Genomic DNA, 25,468 nt, shown 5'->3' with positions numbered 1-25,468 from the left:
TAAGTCAATGACTAAAAATAAGTAAATAGCTCTTAAAACTACAAACATTTCTAAATGACAGTTTAAATATTTGCAATTGGCCAATAATTTGCCGTATATGAGGTTGGAAATGAATATGGCTACATCCACGAAAATTATTATTGCGCTTGCCCTATCTGAATATCAACAATTTATGGAAAAATATGCACTCCTTCTGCAACCTTCAAACACGATGGATGAGAAAAAAAACATAGGCTTCTATTGCTAGTGACGTGGGATGTATAAAAATACAGTAAAAAAAAAAAAAATTGAACTACAATATCATTACCATGTATAAACGTCAAACGATACATCGTATATGGCTGATTTAGTGCGACTAAACATTTCCAAAAGTGCTAATAATGTATATTACAGAAGCTTCTATTATTGTTGACAAGTAGCTCAGAGGTAGTGACGACTCTCTGACTTTCCGAGTCCAGTTGAAATTTACCACTTTCCAGTACAAATGGAACGCACCATTACCTTCCAATTCTCCCGGAATCATCCAAATTTTAATTGTTAATTAATCCTTCATTGCGGCAAATAAACTGTAGTTCTGAAGTATCATCAAGTAGTATCACTGAAGGACTGGCGGACAAGGCTAAACATGTTACACACAAAGGAAAAGCAGGCAGTTGCAGGCAAGCTAATGGCTAAGCTCGCCACTAACTAGCTTGAAAAAACAAAATAAGTGCTTAATAAAGTTTAAGAAGTGTAGATGGAAGCACATTAAAGCAGAAAGTAAGCAGAAATTAACAAGTAGATTAATAAGAGTCTGGAGAGAGGATAACATAACAATAACTGGGGCTGCTTTGTTGCTGTCCAGAGGGCGCTGCCAGGGGAAGACGGATTGATCCATAAAACAGTCGTGTTGATACCAAGAGTAATATCAGTATACGATCAAGACTAGAGAGATTAGGTTGGTATTTTTATTTTTCCAAAACATTTTTTTGTCAGTGTTTAAAAACTCAGGAAATAAGGCCTTGCACACAGGAAGAATTTGAGGGCAAAAACCAAACTATTTTAATGAGTAATTAATAATAGTTTTTTGCTTTTGACTTTTCAAGCAATTGTGTAAGTTACTGTGTGTTACTATTTTTTAAACTGTCAAAAGCACTCACCATATATAAATCCCAAAAAGTACGTTAATATAAGTATAAGTATTGGCCGATTTCAATCATGGATGATCGGGAGACCAGTAAAATTGACAGCAAAAAAACCCCTGATCGAAACAGGATATGTGTAAAGGTTTTTTTATGAAGTTTTCACAAATAAAATGAAACTTGTGTGAAAGTGTACTCCTGAGGAAATACATTTCATAAAATGTATACTTAAGTTCAAATGATTGATATTAATGTAGTAGATGGAAATAGTAAATTTTTGACCCTGCCTCTTAAAAGAATGGTAATCGAGAATCGTTGGGAACTGGAATCAAAATAAGGAACTGGAATCCTCCGAATTCAAACAATGCCAAACCCAATCCTTGACATAATCAGTGTTTACCCACCTTGAAAAACACCTATCTTATTTATGAACAGCAAAAAACAAATATGTATGCATGGCAACAGGTGTATACTCAGGTCAATTATGTACCTTTTGACATCTACTGGAAGATAATTTAAGTGTTCTGCCTAACACGATATGAAATAAAGACTCTCAATTTACCTGAGTGTAAATAATCCTTTTTGGACCGAGTTAGTGAAAATTAAAAATTTCTCTCACACTATTTTTCTCTGGCACAGAGGTTACGAATTGCTTGTCTAAAATTAAACAATGGAACCAAAGGAATCCCACATCAGCAAGCACTTGGCGACAGAGTGCGGCTGTGCGATTAATGGGAAAATAATCAAAGGCAACATTTAGACCTTCAAACCAACATGGTACTATCTCATCTTAAGAGTTACCCAACTCAAGAGGGTTTTGAGATAAGAGCTGTCTCTTGGCTAATCGTTATGCTTTAAGGTGCAAGGAAAAATTTGAGTTACAAGCATCCCCACCATTGGTTGGCATAGCAAATGTCACAGTGAACTCCCTAAAATCGGCTCAAAACATCTGGGGCCTCATGTATCAAGACTTGCTTGAATTTCCTACTGAAAAATGGGATGAGACAGGTAGTGTCGCAGACCACCTCCTCTGTTCAAGGATGGTTTTTCAACCTTGACATAGATTACTTCCCTCACTTCTGTTTCGTACCATCCGTCCTCCCTGTCCAGAATCTGTACATTTTTGTTCTCAAAGGAGCGCTGTTTCTCCCTGAGGTGCAGGTAGACAGCGGAGTCTTGGACTGAACAATTTGGATTTCTCGTTTGCATCAAAACAGTTGTTTTTCTCTCTACGATAGGGCGAAACCATCCTTTCCCAGGCACACCCTCTTGGTTTTTGGAGTATAAACATTTGGGGTTTTGGCACCAGCCGCTGGACTAGATCTGACCAGTCTAAGTCTATGAGCACAAACTGAAGAAACCAACTCGGATGAGCGATGAAACATCTTCTAAGACAAGCCAAACTAAACAATCCAGTTGCGATTGATTGAATGCCCTGAGATGACAATGACCTGGATGAATGACGACATTCATAGACAAAAGATGCTTTCTTCTGTAGTGAAGCTTTAATGTCTCTTATCAAAAATAAAATATGCTAAATATATTTGAATACTCAAATAACAACAATATGGGTCTTATGGAGCCAGAACACCCCCCGCCTGACATCACTAAGATGTCACACGCTGAATCAAATCTCGTTACGCAGCATCAGACAAAAGAAGAACAGTATCTGTGATAGGCCTTAAATACACTCTGCTGGTACCTTTAAGATCGACCTTTCTAACTTGTCCATCGCAACAAGGGTGAGCCTTCCCTATCACCCCCATAGGCCATTGATTCCTCTTGGCAAGAGGAGCCTTCAAGAGGACAACATTGCCTTATTGCAGGTTCGGTCTTGTAAAACGCCCCTTTCGGCGGCCTTGTAGTGTTGTGAGAGATTCCTTTCTCCAACGATGCCAAAAGGAGTTGGCCAGATTCTGGACTTGTCTCCACTGCTGCTTGTACGGGTCCTTTCCCCCAAAATCACCTTGAGGAATCGTTCGGAAGTGAGGAGTGAGGAGTGAGGAGCGTAGCCGGAGCAAGGATGAATGGGGGTCAGGGGCGCTTGACACAGAAACCAGCGGCCATGCGTTCATAATTGCAGCCGCCACTGCCAAGAAGGTGGTCAATACTCACGTGTAAAGCGTTGAAGTCCAAGTTGTGCGAGTTGGGAGTCCAAGATTCAAAAAGCTTCTTCAATCATCTTCTCCTAACTTCCACCTATGTGTGAAGAATGTGGAGTGTTGAAGTTCCAAGTGCAACCGCTGTCACTCAGGAATAACTTGATGCTGGTATCAGTAGAAATCTTGATGTCAAACCCTAGTTCTTTGCAGGTCTCTGTGAAATTAGTCCCACAATCTGATTGTGACAGACTCCAGCTGTCGGGTGGGTTCTCAGGACCACCAAGGAATGACATCTTACGGGCAGGTTTGACTTCTTTATTTTTCAACAAGAGAAGTGTCTGTCAGATCGCTTTTCAGCTACGCCTCCTCCTGCTCGCTCCGCCGTTCTCCCCTCAGCGTCACGGTGTTGTCGTCTTCCTTGCTCTCTTTGTCGCTTTTGCTCGATGTCAGCTTCCCTCTGTTTTCTTCTCTTTCTCGTTCGCTCTGCATCCGCTTCTTGTTGCGTCGGTCTTCTCTCTCCGTCTCTCTTCCCGACGTTTAAGTCTCCCGCCCTCTTATACGGTGCGAGAGGATCATTTTATTGTCCGCAGCTGCGCGATCCACGCACCTTGTCCTGATTGCGGTGTCGCTCCCGGCGCGCCCCGTCTCCCTGCTCGCTCGTCGTCCACGCCTCCTCGCCGCCATCTCGGAGTCGCCCCCGGCGGGACACGCCTCGCTGCCGGTCCGCCGGCCCCGCTTCCCCACAGAGAAAATAAAGACTAAATCTAATCCAATAGGTTTAGCAAGGAGGCGCTGTTGCTTTCCAATTCAACACAATGAGTCTTCTAGCCAACAAAGTAGTAAAAGCTCCAAGGTTTATTTTGGGATTTGTTAAGGGAAGATGACTGAGGGGCTACCCCAAATAGTCCAATGAGAGGACTCGGTACAATCTTCTCACCAATAGAACTGGAGACTGTTCACACAGATCACACAATATCGATATGCCGTCAAGCATCTTAGGTAGTCGGACCGAGATATAATAAGTACAATGTATTAGTTTGCATTGAATGAGGCTGTGCCTGGTACAAATGGAATACTTTTGAACTTTACTGAAAACCTCTGTCCAGCTATCCTCAGATAGCATCACTCCTAATTCCTCCTCCCAAAGTGACTTAATTGAATTCAGAGACTCAGGGCGTAAATGTGGTTATAAATACGTGTAATTGATCCTTTTAAAGTTGGGAGCGGTGTCAGAAACACTTATAAATCTGTGCCAGTCGGCAAATCTGGAAACCTAGGAAAAGTATTACGAACACAATTGCGGCTCTGTAGATATCCATCCATAGCCATCTCCCTAAGCACCGGCTCCCCCCAGGGCTGCGTCCTGAGTCCGCTGCTGTTCACGTTGATGACCCATGACTGCTGCGCCAGGTCCACTACTAACCACATTGTGAAGTATGCGGACGACACGACAGTAGTGGGCTTCATCCGTGACAACAATGACATGGACTACAGGGAGGAGGTGAAACATCTGGTTGACTGGTGCAGAACCAACAACCTGGTCCTGAATGTCAACAAGACCAAGGAGATCATCGTTGACTTCAGGAAGCACCAGTCCAGCCACGCTCCACTCTTCATCAACGGCACAGCGGTGGAGATAGTAAGCAGCACCAAGTTCCTGGGGGTGCAGATAACTGACAATATAACCTGGTCCCTACACACCGGAGCTCTTGTAAAAAGAGCTCAGCAGCGCATGCACTTTTTGCGTCGGATGAAAAGAGCACAGCTCCCTCCCCCCATTCTCACCACATTCTACAGAAGCACTATAGAGAGCCTGCTGACCAACAGCATCTCTGTCTGAACTGGAGCCTGTAATGCCTCAGACTGGAAGTCTCTCCAGAGAGTGGTGAGGACGGCGGAAAAGATCATCAGGACTCCTCTTCCTCCTATCCAGGAGATCGCAAAAAGCTGCTGCCTGACCAGGGCTCAGAAAATCTGCAAAGACTCCTCCCACCTCCACCAAGGACTGTTTTCACTGCTGGACTCTAGAAAGAGATTCCGCAGCCTCTGAAGCAGAACCTCCAGGTTCTGTAACAGCTTCTTCCCTCAGGCCGTAAGACTCTTGAACGCATCCTAATTAAATTATCCCCTCAACTCCCCCCAAAATGGATTAACTCGCTGGAATAAAAAAGACAATATAACATACATCCATAAACGTGGACGTATGTGAAAAAGTGCAATATATTTATCTGTACAGTAATCTATGTATTTATTTACATATATGTATATATATGTATTTATTTTATATATATATTTATGTATTATTTATATATATGTATTTATTTATATATGCACCGTATTGCTTTTTTATCCTGCACTACCATGAGCTTATGTAACGAAATTTCGTTCTTATCTGTGCTGTAAAGTTCAAATTTGAATGACAATAAAAAGGAAGTCTAAGTTTAAGTCTAAGTGTAAGATATGTACAAAAGTTTTGCTTAGGGAATGAACATTTATTACACAGCTGCTGAAAGAGAGCAAAAGGGTTGTCAATGTATAAATCTTTAATGTTGTTGATCCCCAGACCTGACCACCTTAAAAAGGCATGATCGACAAGAGAGGGAGGGAATGCATGATTAGCAGTGATGGGTGCAAGACTAGAAATAGTCTGTAGACCAAAATAGCACTTACACTGAACCCAAATCCTGAATGAAGTTTTTCTAATTGACTTGTTCGTAAAAGTAAATGAGTGAATAGGAGAGTGAACCAGAACCAGAGCCTGCGTCTGAGAGATAAGGGTTTGAGTTGGCCTCCATAATGTAACGGTTGGATCGCATGGTGATGCGCGGATTGTTCTTCCAGAGTGCAGACGGAACGACGGGAAAGGGCGTGCAGGTAAGAGTATGATTTATTCTCATAAATCAGGCCGGAACAAACAAACACAAGAAAACAAACAAAACAAGCGTGCATATAGCACTGGAAGCTAACGGGATAGCTTCACAGGAAAAACTAAGGTGGAACTTAGCGCAAGAAACACAAGGAATAAACGTAACAGTTGCATGAAAGCAAACAAAAGCACCAGAATGAGTGAGGCAAAAAGGCAGGACTAAATAGCTCTCTGATTAGTGCCCGGGAACAGGTGAACGTCCCGAACACTAATCAGAGGCAGGTGAACACAATGAATAACCATAGCAACCAAGGAGACACAAAACAGGGGTGCTGAAACAGAACGTAAACAACAAGTGAATCAAAAACGTAAATAAACTCTGATCCGGGCAATGGATCATAACACATAACTAGCCATAATGGAGGAGGATCAAATGCTTCATATTGCAGCCAATATTTAAGAATTCTAATGTTGGTGGTTCAGTAACAAACCCTAAGGTTTGGTAGTGCCAATCCCCCCAACGACCTCGGTCCTTGCAAATATTGTTTACATAACCTACGAGTCTTTAAATTCCAAATGAAGTCCAAAATATGACTATATAATTTACGAAATAATTACTGAGGGAGAAAAAGTTGTATACACTGGCACAGATAGTCAAATCGTGGCAGTACATTTGACCACCTGATTTATTAACTTAACGTTTATTATAACTGAATTGAGGTGTTAAAACACTCACTTAGTTCAAGATTTCAGATGCTAATGTTTGTATTCTCTGGTTGGCAGGCAACATCATTTATATATTTCCATATCAGTTTACCTGCCACACCAACCAGAGTGATCGTGTCCTCCAATCAAGGTTATATAAAAAATTAGAAAAATGAAACAGCTCTTGTGGATTACAAGGCTGAATTAATGATTATATTTTGGTATTTTTACCTTCTGACTGGCAAATTAAAGTGAATTTGAGAGGTACTAGCACGGAAATCAGATAATAAAATGGCTGCAAAATTATGGGGTAAAATGCTCGATGGAAATGAAAAGATCTCATTAAAATAAATAGCAGTGAGCTCCTTTGTTGTGCTTACTGGGAGGACGGAGAGGGCCTAATTCCCCACTAATGTCATGATGTGGGAGGCGGGGGGATCCGAGGTGTAGGGCTGTTCTTTTCAGTGAGGCTAAAAGGGTAAGAAGTGTCTCACTAATGAGTCATACTTAAACTAGTTAGAGAATGCATTATAACATGCAGCTGGGTGTCGTGGAAAAACACAGAGCAGGGGTACAGACGACTGGGTACAAAAGCAAGCGAAATACTGTGACAGTGACAATGAAGGGGAAGGGTTGCACAGACTGTACTCACTTTCACCCAATATTTTGAGTAAATAGGTGGAAAATATAGCACAGAGAGATGAATAGAGCTGCTTAAATAGGAGTTTTTCACTTGGGCGAGGAATGACTATTGGGTTTGTAAAGTATGCAGCGGTATTGTGTGAAAAGGCTTATCTGCTTTGAGGGGCCGGTAAAGAGGACTATGAGAACATGATGATGGGAATAGGACTGTGTCCTCTGCCTCGGCTCTGTGAGATGGAACCTTTTGTGAAAATGTGTCATGGTCATTTCCCTCTGAAACAATATAGTTGGGGAGCAGGATGAACACTTGCTGGGAATCAATCTCCGCAGGTTAATGACAGCAGGAATGTGAATGCCCTCTTACATTCTATTTTACCATCCAGCAGTGTCTGAAGGAGACAAAAGTTTTGAGGCCTGATCTGGTCCTCACCATAGATGACTACTACCATGCCTTTAAGACAGAACAGCAACAATTATCTCTGTTGGCTTGTACTTTAACATAAAAAAAACACCTAATTTACTTTGAATTAGTATTATTACGTAATTTATTATTAAAAGTATTGTTATTATTATTATTATAAATTCCAATGTAATAAATGTTTATTTTTATATGTATAATCATAATAAAATTCATTAAATATCAGTGTATTTAATGAAAATATATCTATATTAGCTTTCTAAACCTATCCTACACTTTTTTTCCCCCGAATACCAATAAAGGCACCAAGCCTATTTAGCAAGGTTCTGTAAAGCAAAAAGCATCTTCACTGCCATCTACTGGCAACTTGGCTCAAGCAAACTTTCATCAATCCCGCCTTTTTCTATACCTCTATATATTTACATATATAAATGTAATATATATATTTACAGTATACACTATATTACAGTGTACATTATATGAAACTTTTTTTGTCCGCGCCCATGCTCCTTTACCTTAACCGTGAATAGTTACCTTTGATTGATTGATTGAGACTTTTATTAGTAGGTTGCACAGTGAAGTACATATTCCGTACAATTGACCACTAAATGGTAACACCCGAATAAGTTTTTCAACTTGTTTAAGTCGGGGTCCACTTAAATTGATTCATGATACAGATATATAATATCATATATACTATCATCATAATACAGTCATCACACAAGTTAATCATCAGGGTGTACACATTGAATTATTTACATTATTTACAATTCGGGGTGTGGAGGGGGTGGGGGGGTTAGGTTTGGTTGTTATCATCAGTCATCAACAATTGAGAACAGAGAAATGGATATTAAAACAGTGTAGGTCTGACTTGGTAGGATATGTACAGCAAGTAGTGGACATAGAGAGAGAGAGAGAGAGAGAGAGAGAGAGAGAGAGAGAGAGAGAGAGAGAGAGAGAGAGAGAGAGAGAGAGAGAGAGAGATCAGAAGGCATAAGAAAAATATCTGTATTTGATTGTTTACATTTGATTACTAATAATCCGGGGAGGGTGTTAGTTTAGGGTTGAAGTTGCCTTGAGGTGTACTTTTATTGCGGTTTTGAAGGAGGATAGAGATGCCCTTTCTTTTATACCTGTTGGGACCTGAAAGGCAAGGCGAGTTGTTATACTGTCGGTGATTGGGTCAATGCATACATCAGTGCAAAGATGAGTGAAGAGACTCCGACTGGCAAATTACACTTAAAAAAACAAACATGACTGGAATTCAGATACAACTGTTACCAAATTTTGAGCAAATAAATGATGTGCATTCCAGAAAAACTACTATTAAATCATGTTGCTGTATAATAAAATGTATTCTCTAAATCAGTATTTTTCCAACTTTTTTGAGCCAAGGCACATTTTTTGCGTCGAAAAAATCCGGAGGCACACCACCAGCAGAAATCAGTAAAAAATGAAACTCAGTTGACAGTAAAAAGTCGTTGTTGCAATTGTTGGATATTAATTTAAACCATAACCAAGCATGCATCACTATAGCTCTTGTCTCAAAGTAGGTGTACTGTCATAACCTGTCACATCACGCCGTGACTTATTTTGAGTTTTTTGCTGTTTTCCTGTGTGTAGTGTTTTAGTTCTTGTCTTGCGCGCCTATTTTGGTGGCTTCTTCTCTTTTTTTTTGGTATTTTCCTGTAGCAGTTTCATGTCTTGCTTTGAGCGATATTTCCCGCATCTACTTTGTTTTAGCAATCAAGAATATTTCAGTTGTTTTTATCCCTCTTTGTGGGAACATTGTTGATTGTCATGTCATGTACGGATGCACATTAAGTCTTTGCTGTCGTCCAGCATTCTGTTTTTGTTTACTTTGTAGCCAGTTCAGTTTTAGTTTCGTTCTGCATAGCCTTCCCTAAGCTTCAATGCCTTTTCTTAGGGGCTCTCACCTTTTGTTTATTTTTGGTTTAAGCATTAGATACCTTTTTACCTGCACACTGCCTCCCGCTGTTTCCGACATCTACAAAGCCAATTAGCTCCCGGCTGCCACCTACTGATATGGAAGAGTATTACACGTTTATTCTGCCGAGCTCTACACAGCACCGACACTCAACAACAACAACACATAATTTGCAGACTATAATTACTGGTTTGCAAAAAATATTTTTAAGCCAAAAGGTTGAAATTAGATCATCTCCCACTGCACACCAGACTGTATCTCACGGCCGCGGCACAGTGGTTGAAAAACACTGCTCTAAATATTGGGGTATTTTTAAGTTAATTTGGATGGATGGATTATTTCATGCAAGCAAGTAATAACATGTGATTAATCATGATTAATACATCCATCTATTTCGTATCGCTTGTCCCCTTCGCGGTGTGCTGCAGCCTATCCCAGCTGCATTGAGAGGGCAGGCGGGGTACACCCTGGACAAGTCACCACCTCATCGCAGGGCCAACACAGATAGACAACATTCACACTCACATTCACACACTATGACCAATTTAGTGTTGCCAATCAACCTATCCCCAGGTGCATGTCTTCGGAGGGAACTCACGCAGTCATGGGGAGAACATGCAAACTCCACACAGAAAGACCCAGAGCCCGGGGATCGAACCCAGGACCTTTGTATTGTGAGGCGCATGCAGTAACCCATGTTCCACCGTGCTGCCCTATTATTAATCCAAATTAAAAAATGTGATTAATCTGCAATTAATCGATTGTTTGACAACACTAAAGCAAACACATCTACCAACAGGTCAACCATACTTGACTTGACAGTAGACATATATCACCCCGGAAAATGAGGTAAAAAAAACGAATGCATTTCCACTGATAACAAACTAGACTTTTTAAGGATAACTAACAATTTATTCCATGCTATGCCAGCGATTAGCATGCCTTCTTGTCTGCTCCTGCCTGCTCCATGGGGGCCGGCTCTACGCAGTGGCAAGAGGCTCTGCCCCCTCAAATCAAAATGTTTGAAGTTAAGAAAGTACATTTTAATATACCCACAAAAAGTATGTATTACGAGTTGGCAAAATCATCCACAGAAGCGGAGAAATCCGCTGAAAACGGGACACGCTACAACACTCGTATATCATATTTCCTCTTTTTTGGTCCATCACAATTGACACACCCGAATAAGTTTTTTCAATTCATTGTACAAATATATACTATCAGCATAATAAATCATCACACAAGTTAATCATCAGAGTATATACATTGAATTATTTACATTATTTACAATCCGGGGGGTGGGATGCGGGGGGGGGGGTTTTGTTTGATATGGGTTGTACTTGTACTTGTATAGCGCTTTTTTCTACCTTCAAGGTACTCAAAGCGCTTTGACACTACTTCCACATTTACCCATTCACACACACATTCACACACTGATGGAGGGAGCTGCCATGCAAGGCGCTAACCAGCACCCATCAGATATCAGCACTTCAGTCATCAACAATTGCATCATCAGAGAAATGGACATTGAAACAGTGAAGATCTGACTTGGTAGGATATGTACAGCGAGCAGTGAACATAGTGAGTTCAGAAAGCATAAGAACAAGTATATACATTTGATTATTTACATTTGATTATTTACAATCCTGGTATGTGGAGGGGGGATTCTTGGTGTAAGCATTTAAAAACAATAAGTAACATTTTAAAATTAACTCATACTTGCCAACCTTGAGACCTCCGATTTCGGGAGGTGAGGGGTGGGGGGCGTGGTCAGGGGTGGGGCGGGGACGTGGTTGGGGGCGTGGTTAAGATATATATATATATATATATAAGAAATACTTGACTTTCCTGAGCTAGTGCGTGAGGTGGAGAAGTTCCGGCTAGGTATAGTCGGACTCACTTCGACGCACAGCAAGGGCTCTGGAACCACTTCTCTTGAGAGGGGATGGACTCTCTTCCACTCTGGCGTTGCCGGCAGTGAGAGGCGACGGGCTGGGGTGGCAATTCTTGTTGCCCCTCAGCTCAAAGCCTGCACGTTGGAGTTCAACCCGGTGGACGAGAGGGTAGCTTCCCTCCGCCTTCGGGTGGGGGGACGGGTCCTGACTGTTGTTTGCGTTTACGCGCCAAACGGCAGCTCAGAGTACCCACCCTTTTTGGATTCACTCGAGAGAGTACTGGAGAGTGCTTCCCCAGGTGATTCCCTTGTTCTACTGGGGGACTTCAACGCTCATGTTGGCAGCGACAGTGAAACCCGAGTGGTGTTCTGTTATTGGACTTTTGTGCTCGTCACAGATTGTCGATAACAAACACCATGTTCAAACATAAGGGTGTCCATATGTGCACTTGGCACCAGGACACCCTAGGCCGCAGTTCCATGATCGACTTTGTAGTTGTGTCATCGGATTTGCGGTCTCATGTTTTGGACACTCGGGTGAAGAGAGGGGCGGAGCTTTCTACCGATCACCACCTGGTGGTGAGTTGGCTGCGATGGTGGGGGAGGATGCCGGACAGACCTGGCAGGCCCAAACGCATTGTGAGGGTTTGCTGGGAACGCCTGGCAGAGTCTCCTGTCAGAGAGAGTTTCAATTCCCACCTACGGAAGAACTTTGAACATGTCACGAGGGAGGTGCTGGACATTGAGTCCGAGTGGACGATGTTCCGTACCTCTGTTGTCGAGGCGGCCGATTGGAGCTGTGGCCGCAAGGTAGTTGGTGCCTGTCGTGGCGGTAATCCTAGAACCCGTTGGTGGACGCCGGCGGTAAGGGATGCCGTCAGGCTGAAGAAGGAGTCCTATCGGGTTCTTTTGGCTCATGGGACTCCCGAGGCAGCAGACAGGTACCGACAGGCCAAGCGGTGTGCGGCTTCAGCGGTCGGGGAGGCAAAAACTCGGACATGGGAGGAGTTCGGGGAGGCCATGGAAAAAGACTTCCGGACGGCTTCGAAGCAATTCTGGACCACCATCCGCCGCCTCAGGAAGGGGAAGCAGTGCAGTGTCAACACCTTGTATGGTGGGGATGGTGGTCTGCTGACCTCGACTGCGGATGTTGTGGATCGGTGGAGGGAATACTTCGAAGACCTCCTCAATCCTACCAGCACGTCTTCCTATGAGGAAGCAGGGCTTGGGGAATCTGTGGTGGGCTCTCCTATTTCTGGGGCTGAGGTTGCCGAGGTAGTTAAAAAGCTCCTCGGTGGCAAGGCCCCGGGGGTGGATGAGATCCGCCCGGAGTTCCTTAAGGCTCTGGATGTTGTGGGGATGTCTTGGTTGACAAGACTCTGCAACATCGCGTGGACATCGGGGGCGGTACCTCTGGATTGGCAGACCGGGGTGGTGGTTCCTCTCTTTAAGAAGGGGAACCGGAGGGTGTGTTCCAACTATCGTGGGATCACACTCCTCAGCCTTCCCGGTAAGGTCTATTCAGGTGTACTGGAGAGGAGACTACGCCGGATAGTCGAACCTCGGATTCAGGAGGAACAGTGTGGTTTTCGTCCTGGTCGTGGAACTGTGGACCAGCTCTATACTCTCGGCAGGGTCCTTGAGGGTGCATGGGAGTTTGCCCAACCAGTCTACATGTGCTTTGTGGACTTGGAGAAGGCATTCGACCGTGTACCCCGGGAAGTCCTGTGGGGAGTGCTCAGAGAGTATGGGGTAACGGACTGTCTTATTGTGGCAGTTCGCTCCCTGTATAATCAGTGTCAGAGCTTGGTCCGCATTGCCGGCAGTAAGTCGGACACGTTTCCAGTGAGGGTTGGACTCCGCCAAGGCTGCCCTTTGTCACCGATTCTGTTCATAACCTTTATGGACAGAATTTCTAGGCGCAGTCAGGGCGTTGAGGGGATCTGGTTTGGTGGCTGCAGGATTAGGTCTCTGCTATTTGCAGATGATGTGGTCCTGATGGCTTTCTCCGGCCAAGATCTTCAGCTCTCACTGGATCGGTTCGCAGCCGAGTGTGAAGCGAATGGGATGAGAATCAGCACCTCCAAGTCCGAGTCCATGGTTCTCTCCCGGAAAAGGGTGGAGTGCCATCTTGCCCCAAGTGGAGGAGTTCAAGTACCTCGGAGTCTTGTTCACGAGTGGGGGAAGAGTGGATCGTGAGATCGACAGGCGGATCGGTGCGGCATCTTCAGTAATGCGGACGCTGTATCGATCCGTTGTGGTGAAGAAGGAGCTGAGCCGGAAGGCAAAGCTCTCAATTTACCGGTCGATCTACGTTCCCATCCTCACCTATGGTCATGAGCTTTGGGTTATGACCGAAAGGACAAGATCACGGGTACAGGCGGCCGAAATGAGTTTCCTCCGCCGGGTGGCGGGGCTCTCCCTTAGAGATAGGGTGAGAAGCTCTGTCATCCGGGAGGAGCTCAAAGTAAAGCCGCTGCTCCTCCACATCGAGAGGAGCCAGATGAGGTGGTTCGGGCATCTGGTCAGGATGCCACCCGAACGCCTCCCTAGGAAGGTGTTTCGGGCACGTCTGACCGGTAGGAGGCCACGGGGAAGACCCAGGACACGCTGGGAAAACTATCTCTCCCGGCTGGCCTGGGAACGCCTCGGGATCCCCCGGGAGGAGCTGGACGAAGTGGCTGGGGAGAGGAAAGTCTGGGCTTCCCTGCTTAAGCTGCTGCCCCCGCGACCCGACCTCGGATAAGCGGAAGAAGATGGATGGATGGATGGATGGATGGATGGACTTGACTTTCAGTGAATTCTAGCAATATATATATATATATTTTATTACATATATATATATATATATATATATAAATAAAATAAATACTTGAATTTCAGTGTTCATTTATTTACACATATACACACACATAACATTCATCTACTCATTGTTGAGTTAAGGGTTGAATTGTCCATCCTTGTTCTATTCTCTGTCACTATTTCAGAACACACACATTATACAAATATACATTATAAAATCAATAAGAAAACGGGAGCTCTAATTTGGGAGTCTGAATTAGGATCAGAAGTTCCTATATAAACATTGCACACTCACGTCGCCTTTTTGTATTGATTACTGCAGCTGTACACTGGATTCATTCACAAATACACACTACAACTCACAAACACTTTAGAGTTAGGCTCCACCATCAGAATGTGTACTTACTTATAAAGATCACATGGATATTATTCAGTGAGTTGATTCACCAAAACTAACCTGTTATACAGGAGGAAAAAGCACACAGGACGTTTCAATTGTTCACAGACTGGTCGTGCTCATCAGAATGACAAGACACTTCCGGTCTGCAGGTGATAGCATTCAATTGGGAAGAAACGCCCTACTGCCCCCTACTGACCAATGTGAATACGTTAATGAAACTGCCTAACAATAAACCCACATAAGAAGCCAAGAACTCTCCCTCGATCATTAGCTGTTTATATTATGGGAAAGCGGACGTGTGAACAGGCTGTCAACACGTCACTTAGGTCCGCATGGAGCTGGAGGGGGCGTGGCCTCCAGCTCCGCCTGAATTTCGGGAGATTTTCGGGAGAAAATTTGTCCCGGGAGGTTTTCGGGAGAGGCGCCGAATTTCGGGAGTCTCCCGGAAAATCCGGGAGGGTTGGCAAGTATGAATTAACTCTAAAAGTAACTGGGAGCCAATGAAGAGAAGCCAGTATAGAGGTAATGTGCTCACGTCGTTTGGTTTTAGTTAAAAGACGAGCAGCAGAGTTCTGCAAGCGCTGTAGCCGCTGGAGAGAGCCCTGATCCAGGCCTACGTACAACGAATTATAGTAGTCCAGGCGTGTCGTCACAAATGCATGGATAGCTCTTTCAAAGTCAGCCTGTGGAAGATAATGTTTTATTTTTGCAAGGAGTCTTAGCTGAAAGAAGCTAGATTTAATGACACAGCTAATTAGTTTGTCAAGCTTAAGCAAGCTGTCAAAGGTGACTACAAGGCTCCTTGTTGATTCGTGGCAATATGAGGACAGAGGACCTGTTTTATTTTTGTTTAAGTATAAAAAAATGGCCCCCAACCATTGCTGTACATCCTGCAAACAGTTCTGCAGAGTAGTCATGGCAACCTGGGTATTGCTTACTGTTACAGGCAGATATATTTGAATATCGTCTGCGAAACAGTACCCAGCACCCAGGGGAAGCATGTATAAAGAAAAGAGGACAGGTGCTAAAATGACAAAAGCTTGAGGATAAACCTATGCTTGCGTTGTTGGAACTGTTCAAATGGCGAAAAGGATAAACGTTTCTTCAGAGTTCCTCAAGAGGTAATCCAGCAGGGCAAAAGATGTCAAGAGTTTACGAAATGACGACGAGAAAAGTAGCTCTTGAATATAGCACTCAAGTCCAAGGGAGCTGTGTCAAAGAACGCACTAATTTGCATTGATCGCTTCATTAAAGGTTATTTAATCTACTTTTAGTTTTATCTTAATATTATCTTAATATTATTTGTATTCTAACTTACTTCGGAGTTCTTAAAACACACTTTTGATATGCGGGTTTCGTAAACCACTCGACAAAACTTTTTTTAATAACGTATACAGATCGATTACATTGCATAGTTGGTTTTTTTTGCTGGTACCTGCTTTAGTTTTCCTACCTGGTAAGATCTAGGCCGTTGCATACTCAGATAGTTTGCACACTGTTTGCTGCACAGTATTACCAGGGCTGCTGCCAAGTTTCAGAAAATGACAATAGACATAAGTGGCATGATGCGTTTGAAAAATGTGGCCCTTTTTGCGTTGATTTATACTTGGGACTGATGTCCTCACCTCCACTAGCTTTCCCTGCACTGTGGCCTCCTAATGCTAGTCTTAATTAACCAAAAATTAGTAATTAAAATCATCTCCAATGTTTTCTCTGCTGGTTCTTGTGTCTCATCTGTGTTTACAATTGATATCTCTTCTACATTTCCGTCCTCTTTGTCCTCAATCTCCTCTGAGCGCTCTTCATCTTCGAGTGTTGCCAACTCATCAGTAAGGAAAGTAGCTATTGACGGTCATAAAAGTTGCGAGACGACATAATTGTCTAATTTGCATAATTGATTACAATAGATGTTATGCTCCAGCACCTTCGGCAAACCCAAAGGGACTGAGGTAGAAAATGGATGGATGGATGGATGGATGGATGGATGGATGGATGGATGGATGCTGTAGGAGAGAGGAATAACGTACTGGGAGACATAAAAAGTGAGTTAAAAATTTCTAATTTTGAACAGATTTTCTTCTGTTAATTTTTAGTTTGGTTGTATTTTCTTTGTTCTACATTTTTAAATGTTAGAGAATCAAATTTGATCAAAAGACTGAAGCGTTGTGATATTCACGAACAAACCAAATCTATTGACTGGCTCATTAACATTAACTCATCAACATGAGTTTGTTTTTATTAGAAGCCTGCCATTGACAAAACATTAACATTAATCTCATACTGTGAATAAACCAAGGCAGAAACAGCAGCAGTTTTGCACAGAGTGGGTGCGCATGTCCTTTCTGCTCTGACTGGAATAAAACTTAAGTGCCTTTGCACTTCAAAGGACAACAAAATGTGCGTTCAGTATCAGCTGTCTAAGGCAGTGTTTTTCAACCACTGTGCCTTGAGATACAGTCTGGTGTGCCGTGGGAGATTATCTAATTTCACCTATTTGGGTTAAAAATATTTTTTGCAAACCAGTAATTATAGTCTGCAAATGATGTGTTGTTGTTGAGTGTCGGTGCTGTCTAGAGCTCGGCAGAGTAACCGTGTAATACTCTTCCATATCAGTAGGTGGCAGCCGGTAGCTAATTGCATTGTAGATGTCGGAAACAGCGGGAGGCAGCCTACAGGTAAAAAGGTATCTAATGCTTAAACCTAAAATAAACAAAAGGTGAGTGCCCCTAAGAAAAGGCATTAAAGTTTAGGGATGGCTATGCAGAACAAAACTAAAACTGAACTGGCTACAAAGTAAACAAAAACAGAATGCTGGAGCACAGCAAAGACTTACTGTGGAGCAAAGACGGCGTCCACAATGTACATCCGAACATGACATGACATTCAACAATGTCCCCACAAAGAAGGATAAAACCAACTGAAATATTCTTGATTGCTAAAACAAAGCAGATGCGGGAAATATCACTCAAAGGAAGACATGAAACTGCTACAGGAAAATACCAAAAAAAGAGAAAAAGCCAAAAAATAGGAGCGCAAGACAAGAACTAAAACACTACACACAGGAAAACAGCAAAAAACGGCGTAACGTGACAGGTGGTGACAGTACACCCACTTTGAGACAAGAGCGATAGTGATGCATGCTTGGTTATGGTTTAAAGTCATATCCAACAATTGCGACAACGACTCTTTACTGTCAACTCGTTTTTTAATGATTTCTGCTGGTGGTGTGCCTCTGGATTTTTTCAACACAAAAAATGTGCCTTGGTTCAAAAAAAAGTTGAAAAACACTGGTCTAAGGGCAGACATTCCGTAGACAGGGGACGCCTGTGAGGAAAAGCTCAGCTGCCGGATGTACGTTGAGGACATCTAAAAAATTGCTATATTTGTCGCTAGTTTTTGAGAAAGAAAGTCACTTAGAGGAGTAGGAAAGCTGCTAGATTTAGCGAGAAAGTCGTCAAGTTGACAACACTGCGCTGTGGTGTGTGTGAAAGATAGAGAATCCAAGACTTGCTTTTGATTGGTTTACATTGCGTGGTGCCTTCTGTGGTTGGCTAGGTTTAGGCACAAGAATGTATGCAATTGGTCTGGGATTGGATATTTCGGCCAATCAATCAGTTACCCATACTATGACATGTCACGAAGAAAAAAGTTTATCCATCTATCCATTTTCTACCGCTTGTCCCTTTTTTGGGGTCATGGGGGTGCTGGAGCCTATCTCAGCTGCATATTATTATGAAAATAATAAATATAGCGTGGTGAATGGGGAAATATAAGCGTGATAAATGTCAAGTGTGGCGTGAAAATGGGTTCAATTGCGTGACTCTGCAGTAGCCATGTTGGTTTGGTTGACTACCACTTTGTTCACTTCCGTTCAAAAATCACATGACTGAATACAAGCTATGCACGACTTTGACATAAACTATACAGTACTGCTATCTAACGTCTTGGAATATTATTTGCAAATGAGACTCTGTAATAGGAAAACAAAATGTAACAACTGGACAGCAGTTTTTGTAATCAGGTCATTTATACATTTTACACAAAAATTTTATTTATTTATAAACAATCAAAATGTATTAACACCAGTGTTGGGACTAACGCGTTACTAAGTAACGCGTTACTAAGTAACGCGTTACTGTAACGCCGTTAGTTTCGGCGGTAACTAGTAATCTAACGCGTTATTTTTTATATTCAGTAACTCAGTTACCGTTACTACGTGATGCGTTACTGCGTTATTTTACGTTATTTTTTAATGTAGTATCGGCTAGAAACAGAAGAAGTGTCGTCCTTCTGTCTCACAAGGAAAAGAAAAGGCGTGCTTTCCTCGACCGAGGAGCGGAGCGCAGGGGAGACGTTCCTCCAGGGTCTATGTACTTCGGGGCTAACAACCTTCACTTTACCCGGCAGTGGGTCTTTACAGCTCCGGACTCGAGGGTGAATGACGAGGCCGGCGGTTTGTTGCAATTTTGTGACTTTATTGGTGTCTTGCACGCAGCCATCTACCAAGCTAGAGCACCTGCACGCACGCACTGTTGCGCTCCCTCACCTCTCTCGCCCACTCACTCACTGACGTCACTCACCTCATAAGCTGTCATATCTTAAAGGGCCACACACACACACATACGCTACTCTCATAACAACTAAAAAGACATCATGGCGAAGCCAGAAGTCGAGTTTCTTAACATGGAGACATTGTCACTTTATTTTTTTTGAGCACAAAGAAAAGAACATTTTAGTTAAATGTAAGTTGTGTCTTGGATCAACGATCCCATCTACTTAAAGTTAAAGTGCCAATGATTGTCACACACACACTAGGTGTGGTGAAATTATTCTCTGCATTTGACCCATCACCCTTGATCACCCCCTGGGAGGTGAGGGGAGCAGTGAGCAGCAGCAGTGACCGCACCCGGGAATACTGCCCAAAACAGCAATTCAAATCTGCTGAAACAGCTACATAAATGGTAAATGGGTTATACTTGTATAGCTTTTCTACCTTTTTCAGGAACTCAAAGCGCTTTGACACTATTTCCACATTCACCCATTTACACACACATTCACACACTGATGGCGGGAGCTGCCATGCAAGGCACTAACCAGGACCCATCAGGAGCAAGGTTGGAGTGTCTTGCTCAAGGACACAACAGACGTGACTAGGATGGTAGAAGGTGGGGATTGAACCAGTAACCCTCAGATTGCTGGCACGGCCACTCTCCCAACTTCGCCACGCCACATAAGCAACATGCTTCGACGAAGCTAGTAAAGAGAGACACAGACTCCGATGCCACTTCACCTCCACCTAAGGATTTTAACGGAGGCAATGCTAGCCAGGACAACATTGATAGAGCCATTGCAGCGTATGTGCTAGAAGACATGCAGGCTATTTCTACAGTGGAGTCACCCGTTTTCTGGCAGCTAATTAGCATGATACCGGCGTCAAACAACAAATGGCACGGAAAACATGTTCCAAGTACCTGGACAGTGAGTACATAAACATGGAAAGCGAGCTAAAGAAAACACTCCAAACTCTGCCTCTGCTCATCATTGAAGGTACACACTGTCAATTATCTTATAAACTATTTCATTCTAGACTTCTAGAGTGTTTGATTATCACATAATTCTAAATGTATAGACTATAAAGTTCACAAACATGAAGAGGGATCCTAGTGGGCCAGGCCAATCTTACCTTATCTCTAAACTAAAACTGGGGAAATGTGTAGAGTCTTCTGGGCTTCACTACAGTGTTGATCTCCTGAATACATGATTTTATTTCACAATTCCTTGAGAGAAAAAAATGCCTGACTAGGCTTTGTGTATGTCATGTGTGCCTTCCTTGGGTGAAGCCAGCTTTACAGCTATGTTGTTATTATGCGGTGTGTTACTTATGTATGTTATGTTGCAGCTATTTCAAATAGTTTTGTCAATTTGTTGTGGCCTGAAATAAATTGGCCCTTTGAAACATATCTTTGTCTTTGTGTGTTGTATGTAGACCACATTGCTTTCTGAGTTCAGTGATGCAAATGCATGTCAAGTTGATCAACACATTGTATTATTCTCCAGTGCAATAACAGTACTGAAATGAAGGCTAAAAGGGCATTAATGGGAGCCTTAAAAAAAAAAGGAGAAAAAAATAAGTAACTAAATAGTTACTTTTCACAGTAACGCATTACTTTTTGGTGTAAGTAACTGAGTTAGTAACTGAGTTACTTTTGAAATAAAGTAACTAGTAACTGTAACTAGTTACTGGTTTTCAGTAACTAACCCAACACTGATTAACACACACACACACGTACTGAAAACTGGTACCGTTGAGTAACAGTATCGATTCCCAGGTACTGTTAATTGGTACCGTATCGGATCAAATGTGAAAGGTACCCATCTCTATTATTACAGACTTTGAATCTGTAAATATTATGTAACCGTAATTATTTGATATCTGTTTATATTGATAAATAGGCTGTTTTAGACTGCAATATTTTTCAAATCAGAACACCTTTTACATACAGTATGTCTAGCTTGTGTGCTTAGCTGCTGTGTAGCAACACGCTCTTAGTAGCCTAAAGTCTACCATGTTTATCTTTTGTAAATGACTTCACGAAAATACTCAAAAAGACCAAACTTGTGTCCTCATTGGAGGACATTTATATGTTAACTGGTTGTCCAGTTTTGCACAAGTAAACATGTCGCAGGGCTGCTTTTATCAGAGATTTTACACGCAAAACAATATAATACGATACTTGTTTTTTGTAAAAGTTTTTGCTGATATTGGACTGATATCTGATATTGATATAGGATCGGGACACACCTAATTGACATAAGATAACATATGTTTGCCCTGTTCATTTTAAAATGAACAATTATCCAAACAAAGAAGCCCTAACAAGCCGTAAAATGGCAATACAAATGTAAATGTCTTGGAAAAATAAAATAAATTAAAAAACACTTAAAACAATTGACATAAAATACAATTATATAAAAACATTAGACATCTTAAAATACAGCGTGTTGGAAGATTTCCCTTTTTGTAGTGTGCACCATTAGCTCTCCTTTTTAATGTGCACCATGAGCTGAATTGTGAATACATGGGATATTTGTATTTTAAATGCATTTGTTAACATTCAATTTTAATGTATGAAATGCAATTTTTTTTTTTGTGAGTGAAGATTGTGAACACTTTTGCTAGACACTGTTCAGAGGCAGTGAGTGATATATTACTGTTTGCAACCGTTCAGTTGCCTAGAAGGGTCCTAGCTTTCCATAGTGTTATAAGCATTATACCCTGCCCTCTTCCGGGTTTTAACACGTAATGATGTAACTACACATGTATGTAAAACACACACACAGCCACTTTAAGTTAAAGCTGCTGTTTTCCAAGACAGAAAAATCAACACACAAAACTTGGAAATGGGCTGCACCATAAATATGTGTCAATGAGGCATTATTAATTCATGAAGGAACTGCACCATGCTTGTTTTCTAGCACTCAGACATACCTTATGTGGGTGTCAATTACAGGTTTCCTCTTCGTGTGGGGCTGTGCTGAAACTTCAATGCTATCAGAAAGCAGGAAATCTTCATTTGTGTCACCTGCAATTGCATCCTCCCAGTCTTCCCCCTTCAAGATCTTCCCTTGACACAGCATATATTCATCAGTGTGCATTTGTAGATGCTGTTTGCTCTCCTGGGCCAGGTTATCCGTGTTGGACTCCAGAGAGTCCCATTGAGTGGTCAAAACGGCTCGTCTCTGCAGAGGAGAACGATCTGCTGGTCTGAGCTCGTTATCCATGTTGCGACTAAAAGTGAGCGTGTCCCCCAGTAGATCTGTCAACCCCTACAAAAAAGACAAATTCATTTCACAGGATTTTGAAAACCTTTGTTTTACAGTGTGTTGAAAAATTATATTTAAAAGGGACCTATGATAATCTTTTCTGACTTAGAAATGTTACAATGTTGGATACTCATGTTAAACAAGGCCAAAGCGTCAAATCATAAGGTTCGTGCATTTTGGCGAGAGCTTGCTCGCAGATTTGAATGCCTTTGTTCGCAGGTTTTGCAGCCTGGCTATTGTACGTCCTGATGTCACCATGAGGTGGATGTTCTTGTGTCCACATTAAAGGGGTCATTCAAAACACTTCCTTGTGGTCAACATAACATGTAAAGGTGATGCCTTGGTCTAAATTTTGCATAGATTTAGTTTTACAGACCGTTTAAGCCGCTTTGTGACAGTCTCTTCAGAATGTCGTTTTGTGGGCGGTCTTATTTGTGTGCCAAAGTCTTCCTCTCCGTCAAGCCCCCTTCGATTGCGTCTTCTCCCCGTCAGCCATGTTGTAGTTTTCAGCGCATCCATATCGAGTCTACTGACAGATAAGTTGGAACTATACTCTACCTTTATCAGAAATAGCAACACTTACTTTGTGATAAATAATCAGCTGAAGGATCACCGTATCATTCGTTTTGGGAATGTCCAATTATTTAACCATTTTGGTCCAGCATCTTCTTCATCTATATCAGAGAAAACTTGTCTCTTACAGGGATGTTATTTTGTTAGGGTGGTCTTCAGAAACGATCAATCAATCAATCAATGTTTATTTATACAGCCCTAAATCACAAGTGTCTCAAAGGGCTGCACAAGCCACAGCGACATCCTCGGTACAGAGCCCACATAAGGGCAAGGAAAAACTCACCCCAGTGGGACGTCGATGTGAATGACTATGAGAAACCTTGGAGAGGACCGCATATGTGGGTAACCCCCCCCCCTCTAGGGGAGACCGAATGCAATGGATGTCGGGTGGGTCTGACGAGGTGGCGACTTGTCCAGGGTGTACCCCGCCTTCCACTGAGATAGGCTCCAGCACCCCCCGCGATACCAAAAGGGACAAGCGGTAGGAAATGAATGGATGGATGGGTCTTCAGAAACACAAAAACTTCCAAAATATATTACAGCTGTGTTGCTTCTCGGGATGGTTCTGGCCAAAAGACTCATTCTCAAAGAGTGGAAAAGCCCGTCTGCACCGAACTTCAGGAACTGGTTAAATGAACTTGTGAATGTAATGACCCTTGAAAAAATAAGGTTTATAAACTCTACAAATATGAATAAATGGGAACGAACCTGGAAGCCTTTACTGACATATATTGAATCATAACTTAGACATTTTTCAAAATTGTCGTATCTTTTTTGTAGTTATATTCCTTTGTTATTATTGTTATTATTTTTTGTATTGTTCCCACACAAGTATTGCTTTTTTGTGTCACTTTTGACATGGTTTTGTCACGGTTTACTTGGGGTGTTTTTGTGACTTTTTTTGCATCTGATCAAGCCACGAAAATGTGACTTTCTTATTTTTTAAGTGTGAACGGTGGAGAGGTCCCCGGGAGTGATCCCTTATATAGTGACCACTTCTTGAGGATCCTTGATGCCGAGGAATATTCATCCATCTTGCTATGGTCTGGATCGTCTGCTGATCCTGAGCCAGAGTTGTTAAAGCCCAAGTGCACCTCTCTCCTCAAGCGTGCATTTGAGTGTGTATGAGTGGATGTGTGCATGTATGAAGGGTCTGAGTGAGCCAAGTATGATTGTCAAATGTGATTTTAACTGTAAAATTTAATAAAATATATGTGCGAAAAAAGAAATAGCAACAGTGTAGGATTTTAGGATTTTTTTTATTATTTTTTAATCTTTTCTATTAATCTTCATATGTCTTACTTGTATGTCAACCTTTATCTCTACTCATGGTTCTTATTATTTTACAAGTTTTATTATTTTTATTTTCCAACGTTCCTAAGAGGGAGCCATCTGCCTCAGGGGTTACCGGCCATGCTTGCGGGGGCGCTTTTGTGTCAGCGTCCTGTTGGCCATGGTCTGATGACCTCCTGGTGCAAATGGCTCCTGTGATAGTGTTTACTCACATGTCTCCTCTGTACTCAGCCATGCAATCAATGGTCCGTATAGTTGCATATGTGTGTATGTTGTGTGTGTGTGTTTGTGTTTGGTATCTGTGTCTCTGCTTACATATGTGATAATGGGGGATATGGGTCACCGGGGGTATTGTTTTTAACTTTGTAAAGCACTTTGTGCTGCATTTGTTTTATGTATGAAAAGCGCTTTATAAATAAAGTTTGATTGATTGATGTACGAGCCAGTCTGCCCCACAACAAGAGGATAGCGAAAAATAGGGAACATATTAGGGCTGCACAATGAATTAAATTTTTGGGAGGGATCAGGATTTTGGCAGCTACGATCAAATGAGGGTGATCGTTGGCGATATTAACATTTAAAAAACAGGCTCTGATACATTTCAAACCAAGCACGTTCACAACCATCAGTCAGCCAACCACCAGGAGGCGACCGATAGACAGTGGACTTATGTGAGAGCCAGTAACCCAAAATTTCCACTGAATGCGAAACGGCCGCGGACGGCGTCACCATCTGCAATCCCCACCACTGTTCTGTTGCAGTTCCATCGTGCAGCGAAATAGCGCTGGCTTTTACGAGATCTCACGTGATAAGGAGGTGGGGAGCAAACCTTTTTGGACCTTGGACAGAAGCAGAAGCAAATCACCTCGCTCCTTCCTGC

At 42.4% G+C, this 25,468-nt stretch overlaps 1 protein-coding gene across 1 annotated transcript in view; it reads right to left on the bottom strand.

The window, feature by feature from the left end:
- Positions 1-25,468, bottom strand: part of jhy (junctional cadherin complex regulator) — a 75,913-nt gene that overhangs the window by 47,086 nt on the left and 3,359 nt on the right. The window contains exon 2 of the mRNA XM_061961916.2: positions 22,388-22,725. Within this exon, the coding sequence (XP_061817900.2) occupies positions 22,388-22,680 (293 nt within the window). The 5' untranslated portion in view covers positions 22,681-22,725. The remainder of the gene's footprint in view (positions 1-22,387; positions 22,726-25,468) is intronic.

Source organism: Nerophis lumbriciformis, linkage group LG09, assembly GCF_033978685.3.
Source record: "Nerophis lumbriciformis linkage group LG09, RoL_Nlum_v2.1, whole genome shotgun sequence".
NCBI lineage: Eukaryota > Metazoa > Chordata > Actinopteri > Syngnathiformes > Syngnathidae > Nerophis > Nerophis lumbriciformis.
Note: the sequence above shows the minus strand (reverse complement) of the source record. Positions and strands in the feature narration are given on the sequence as shown.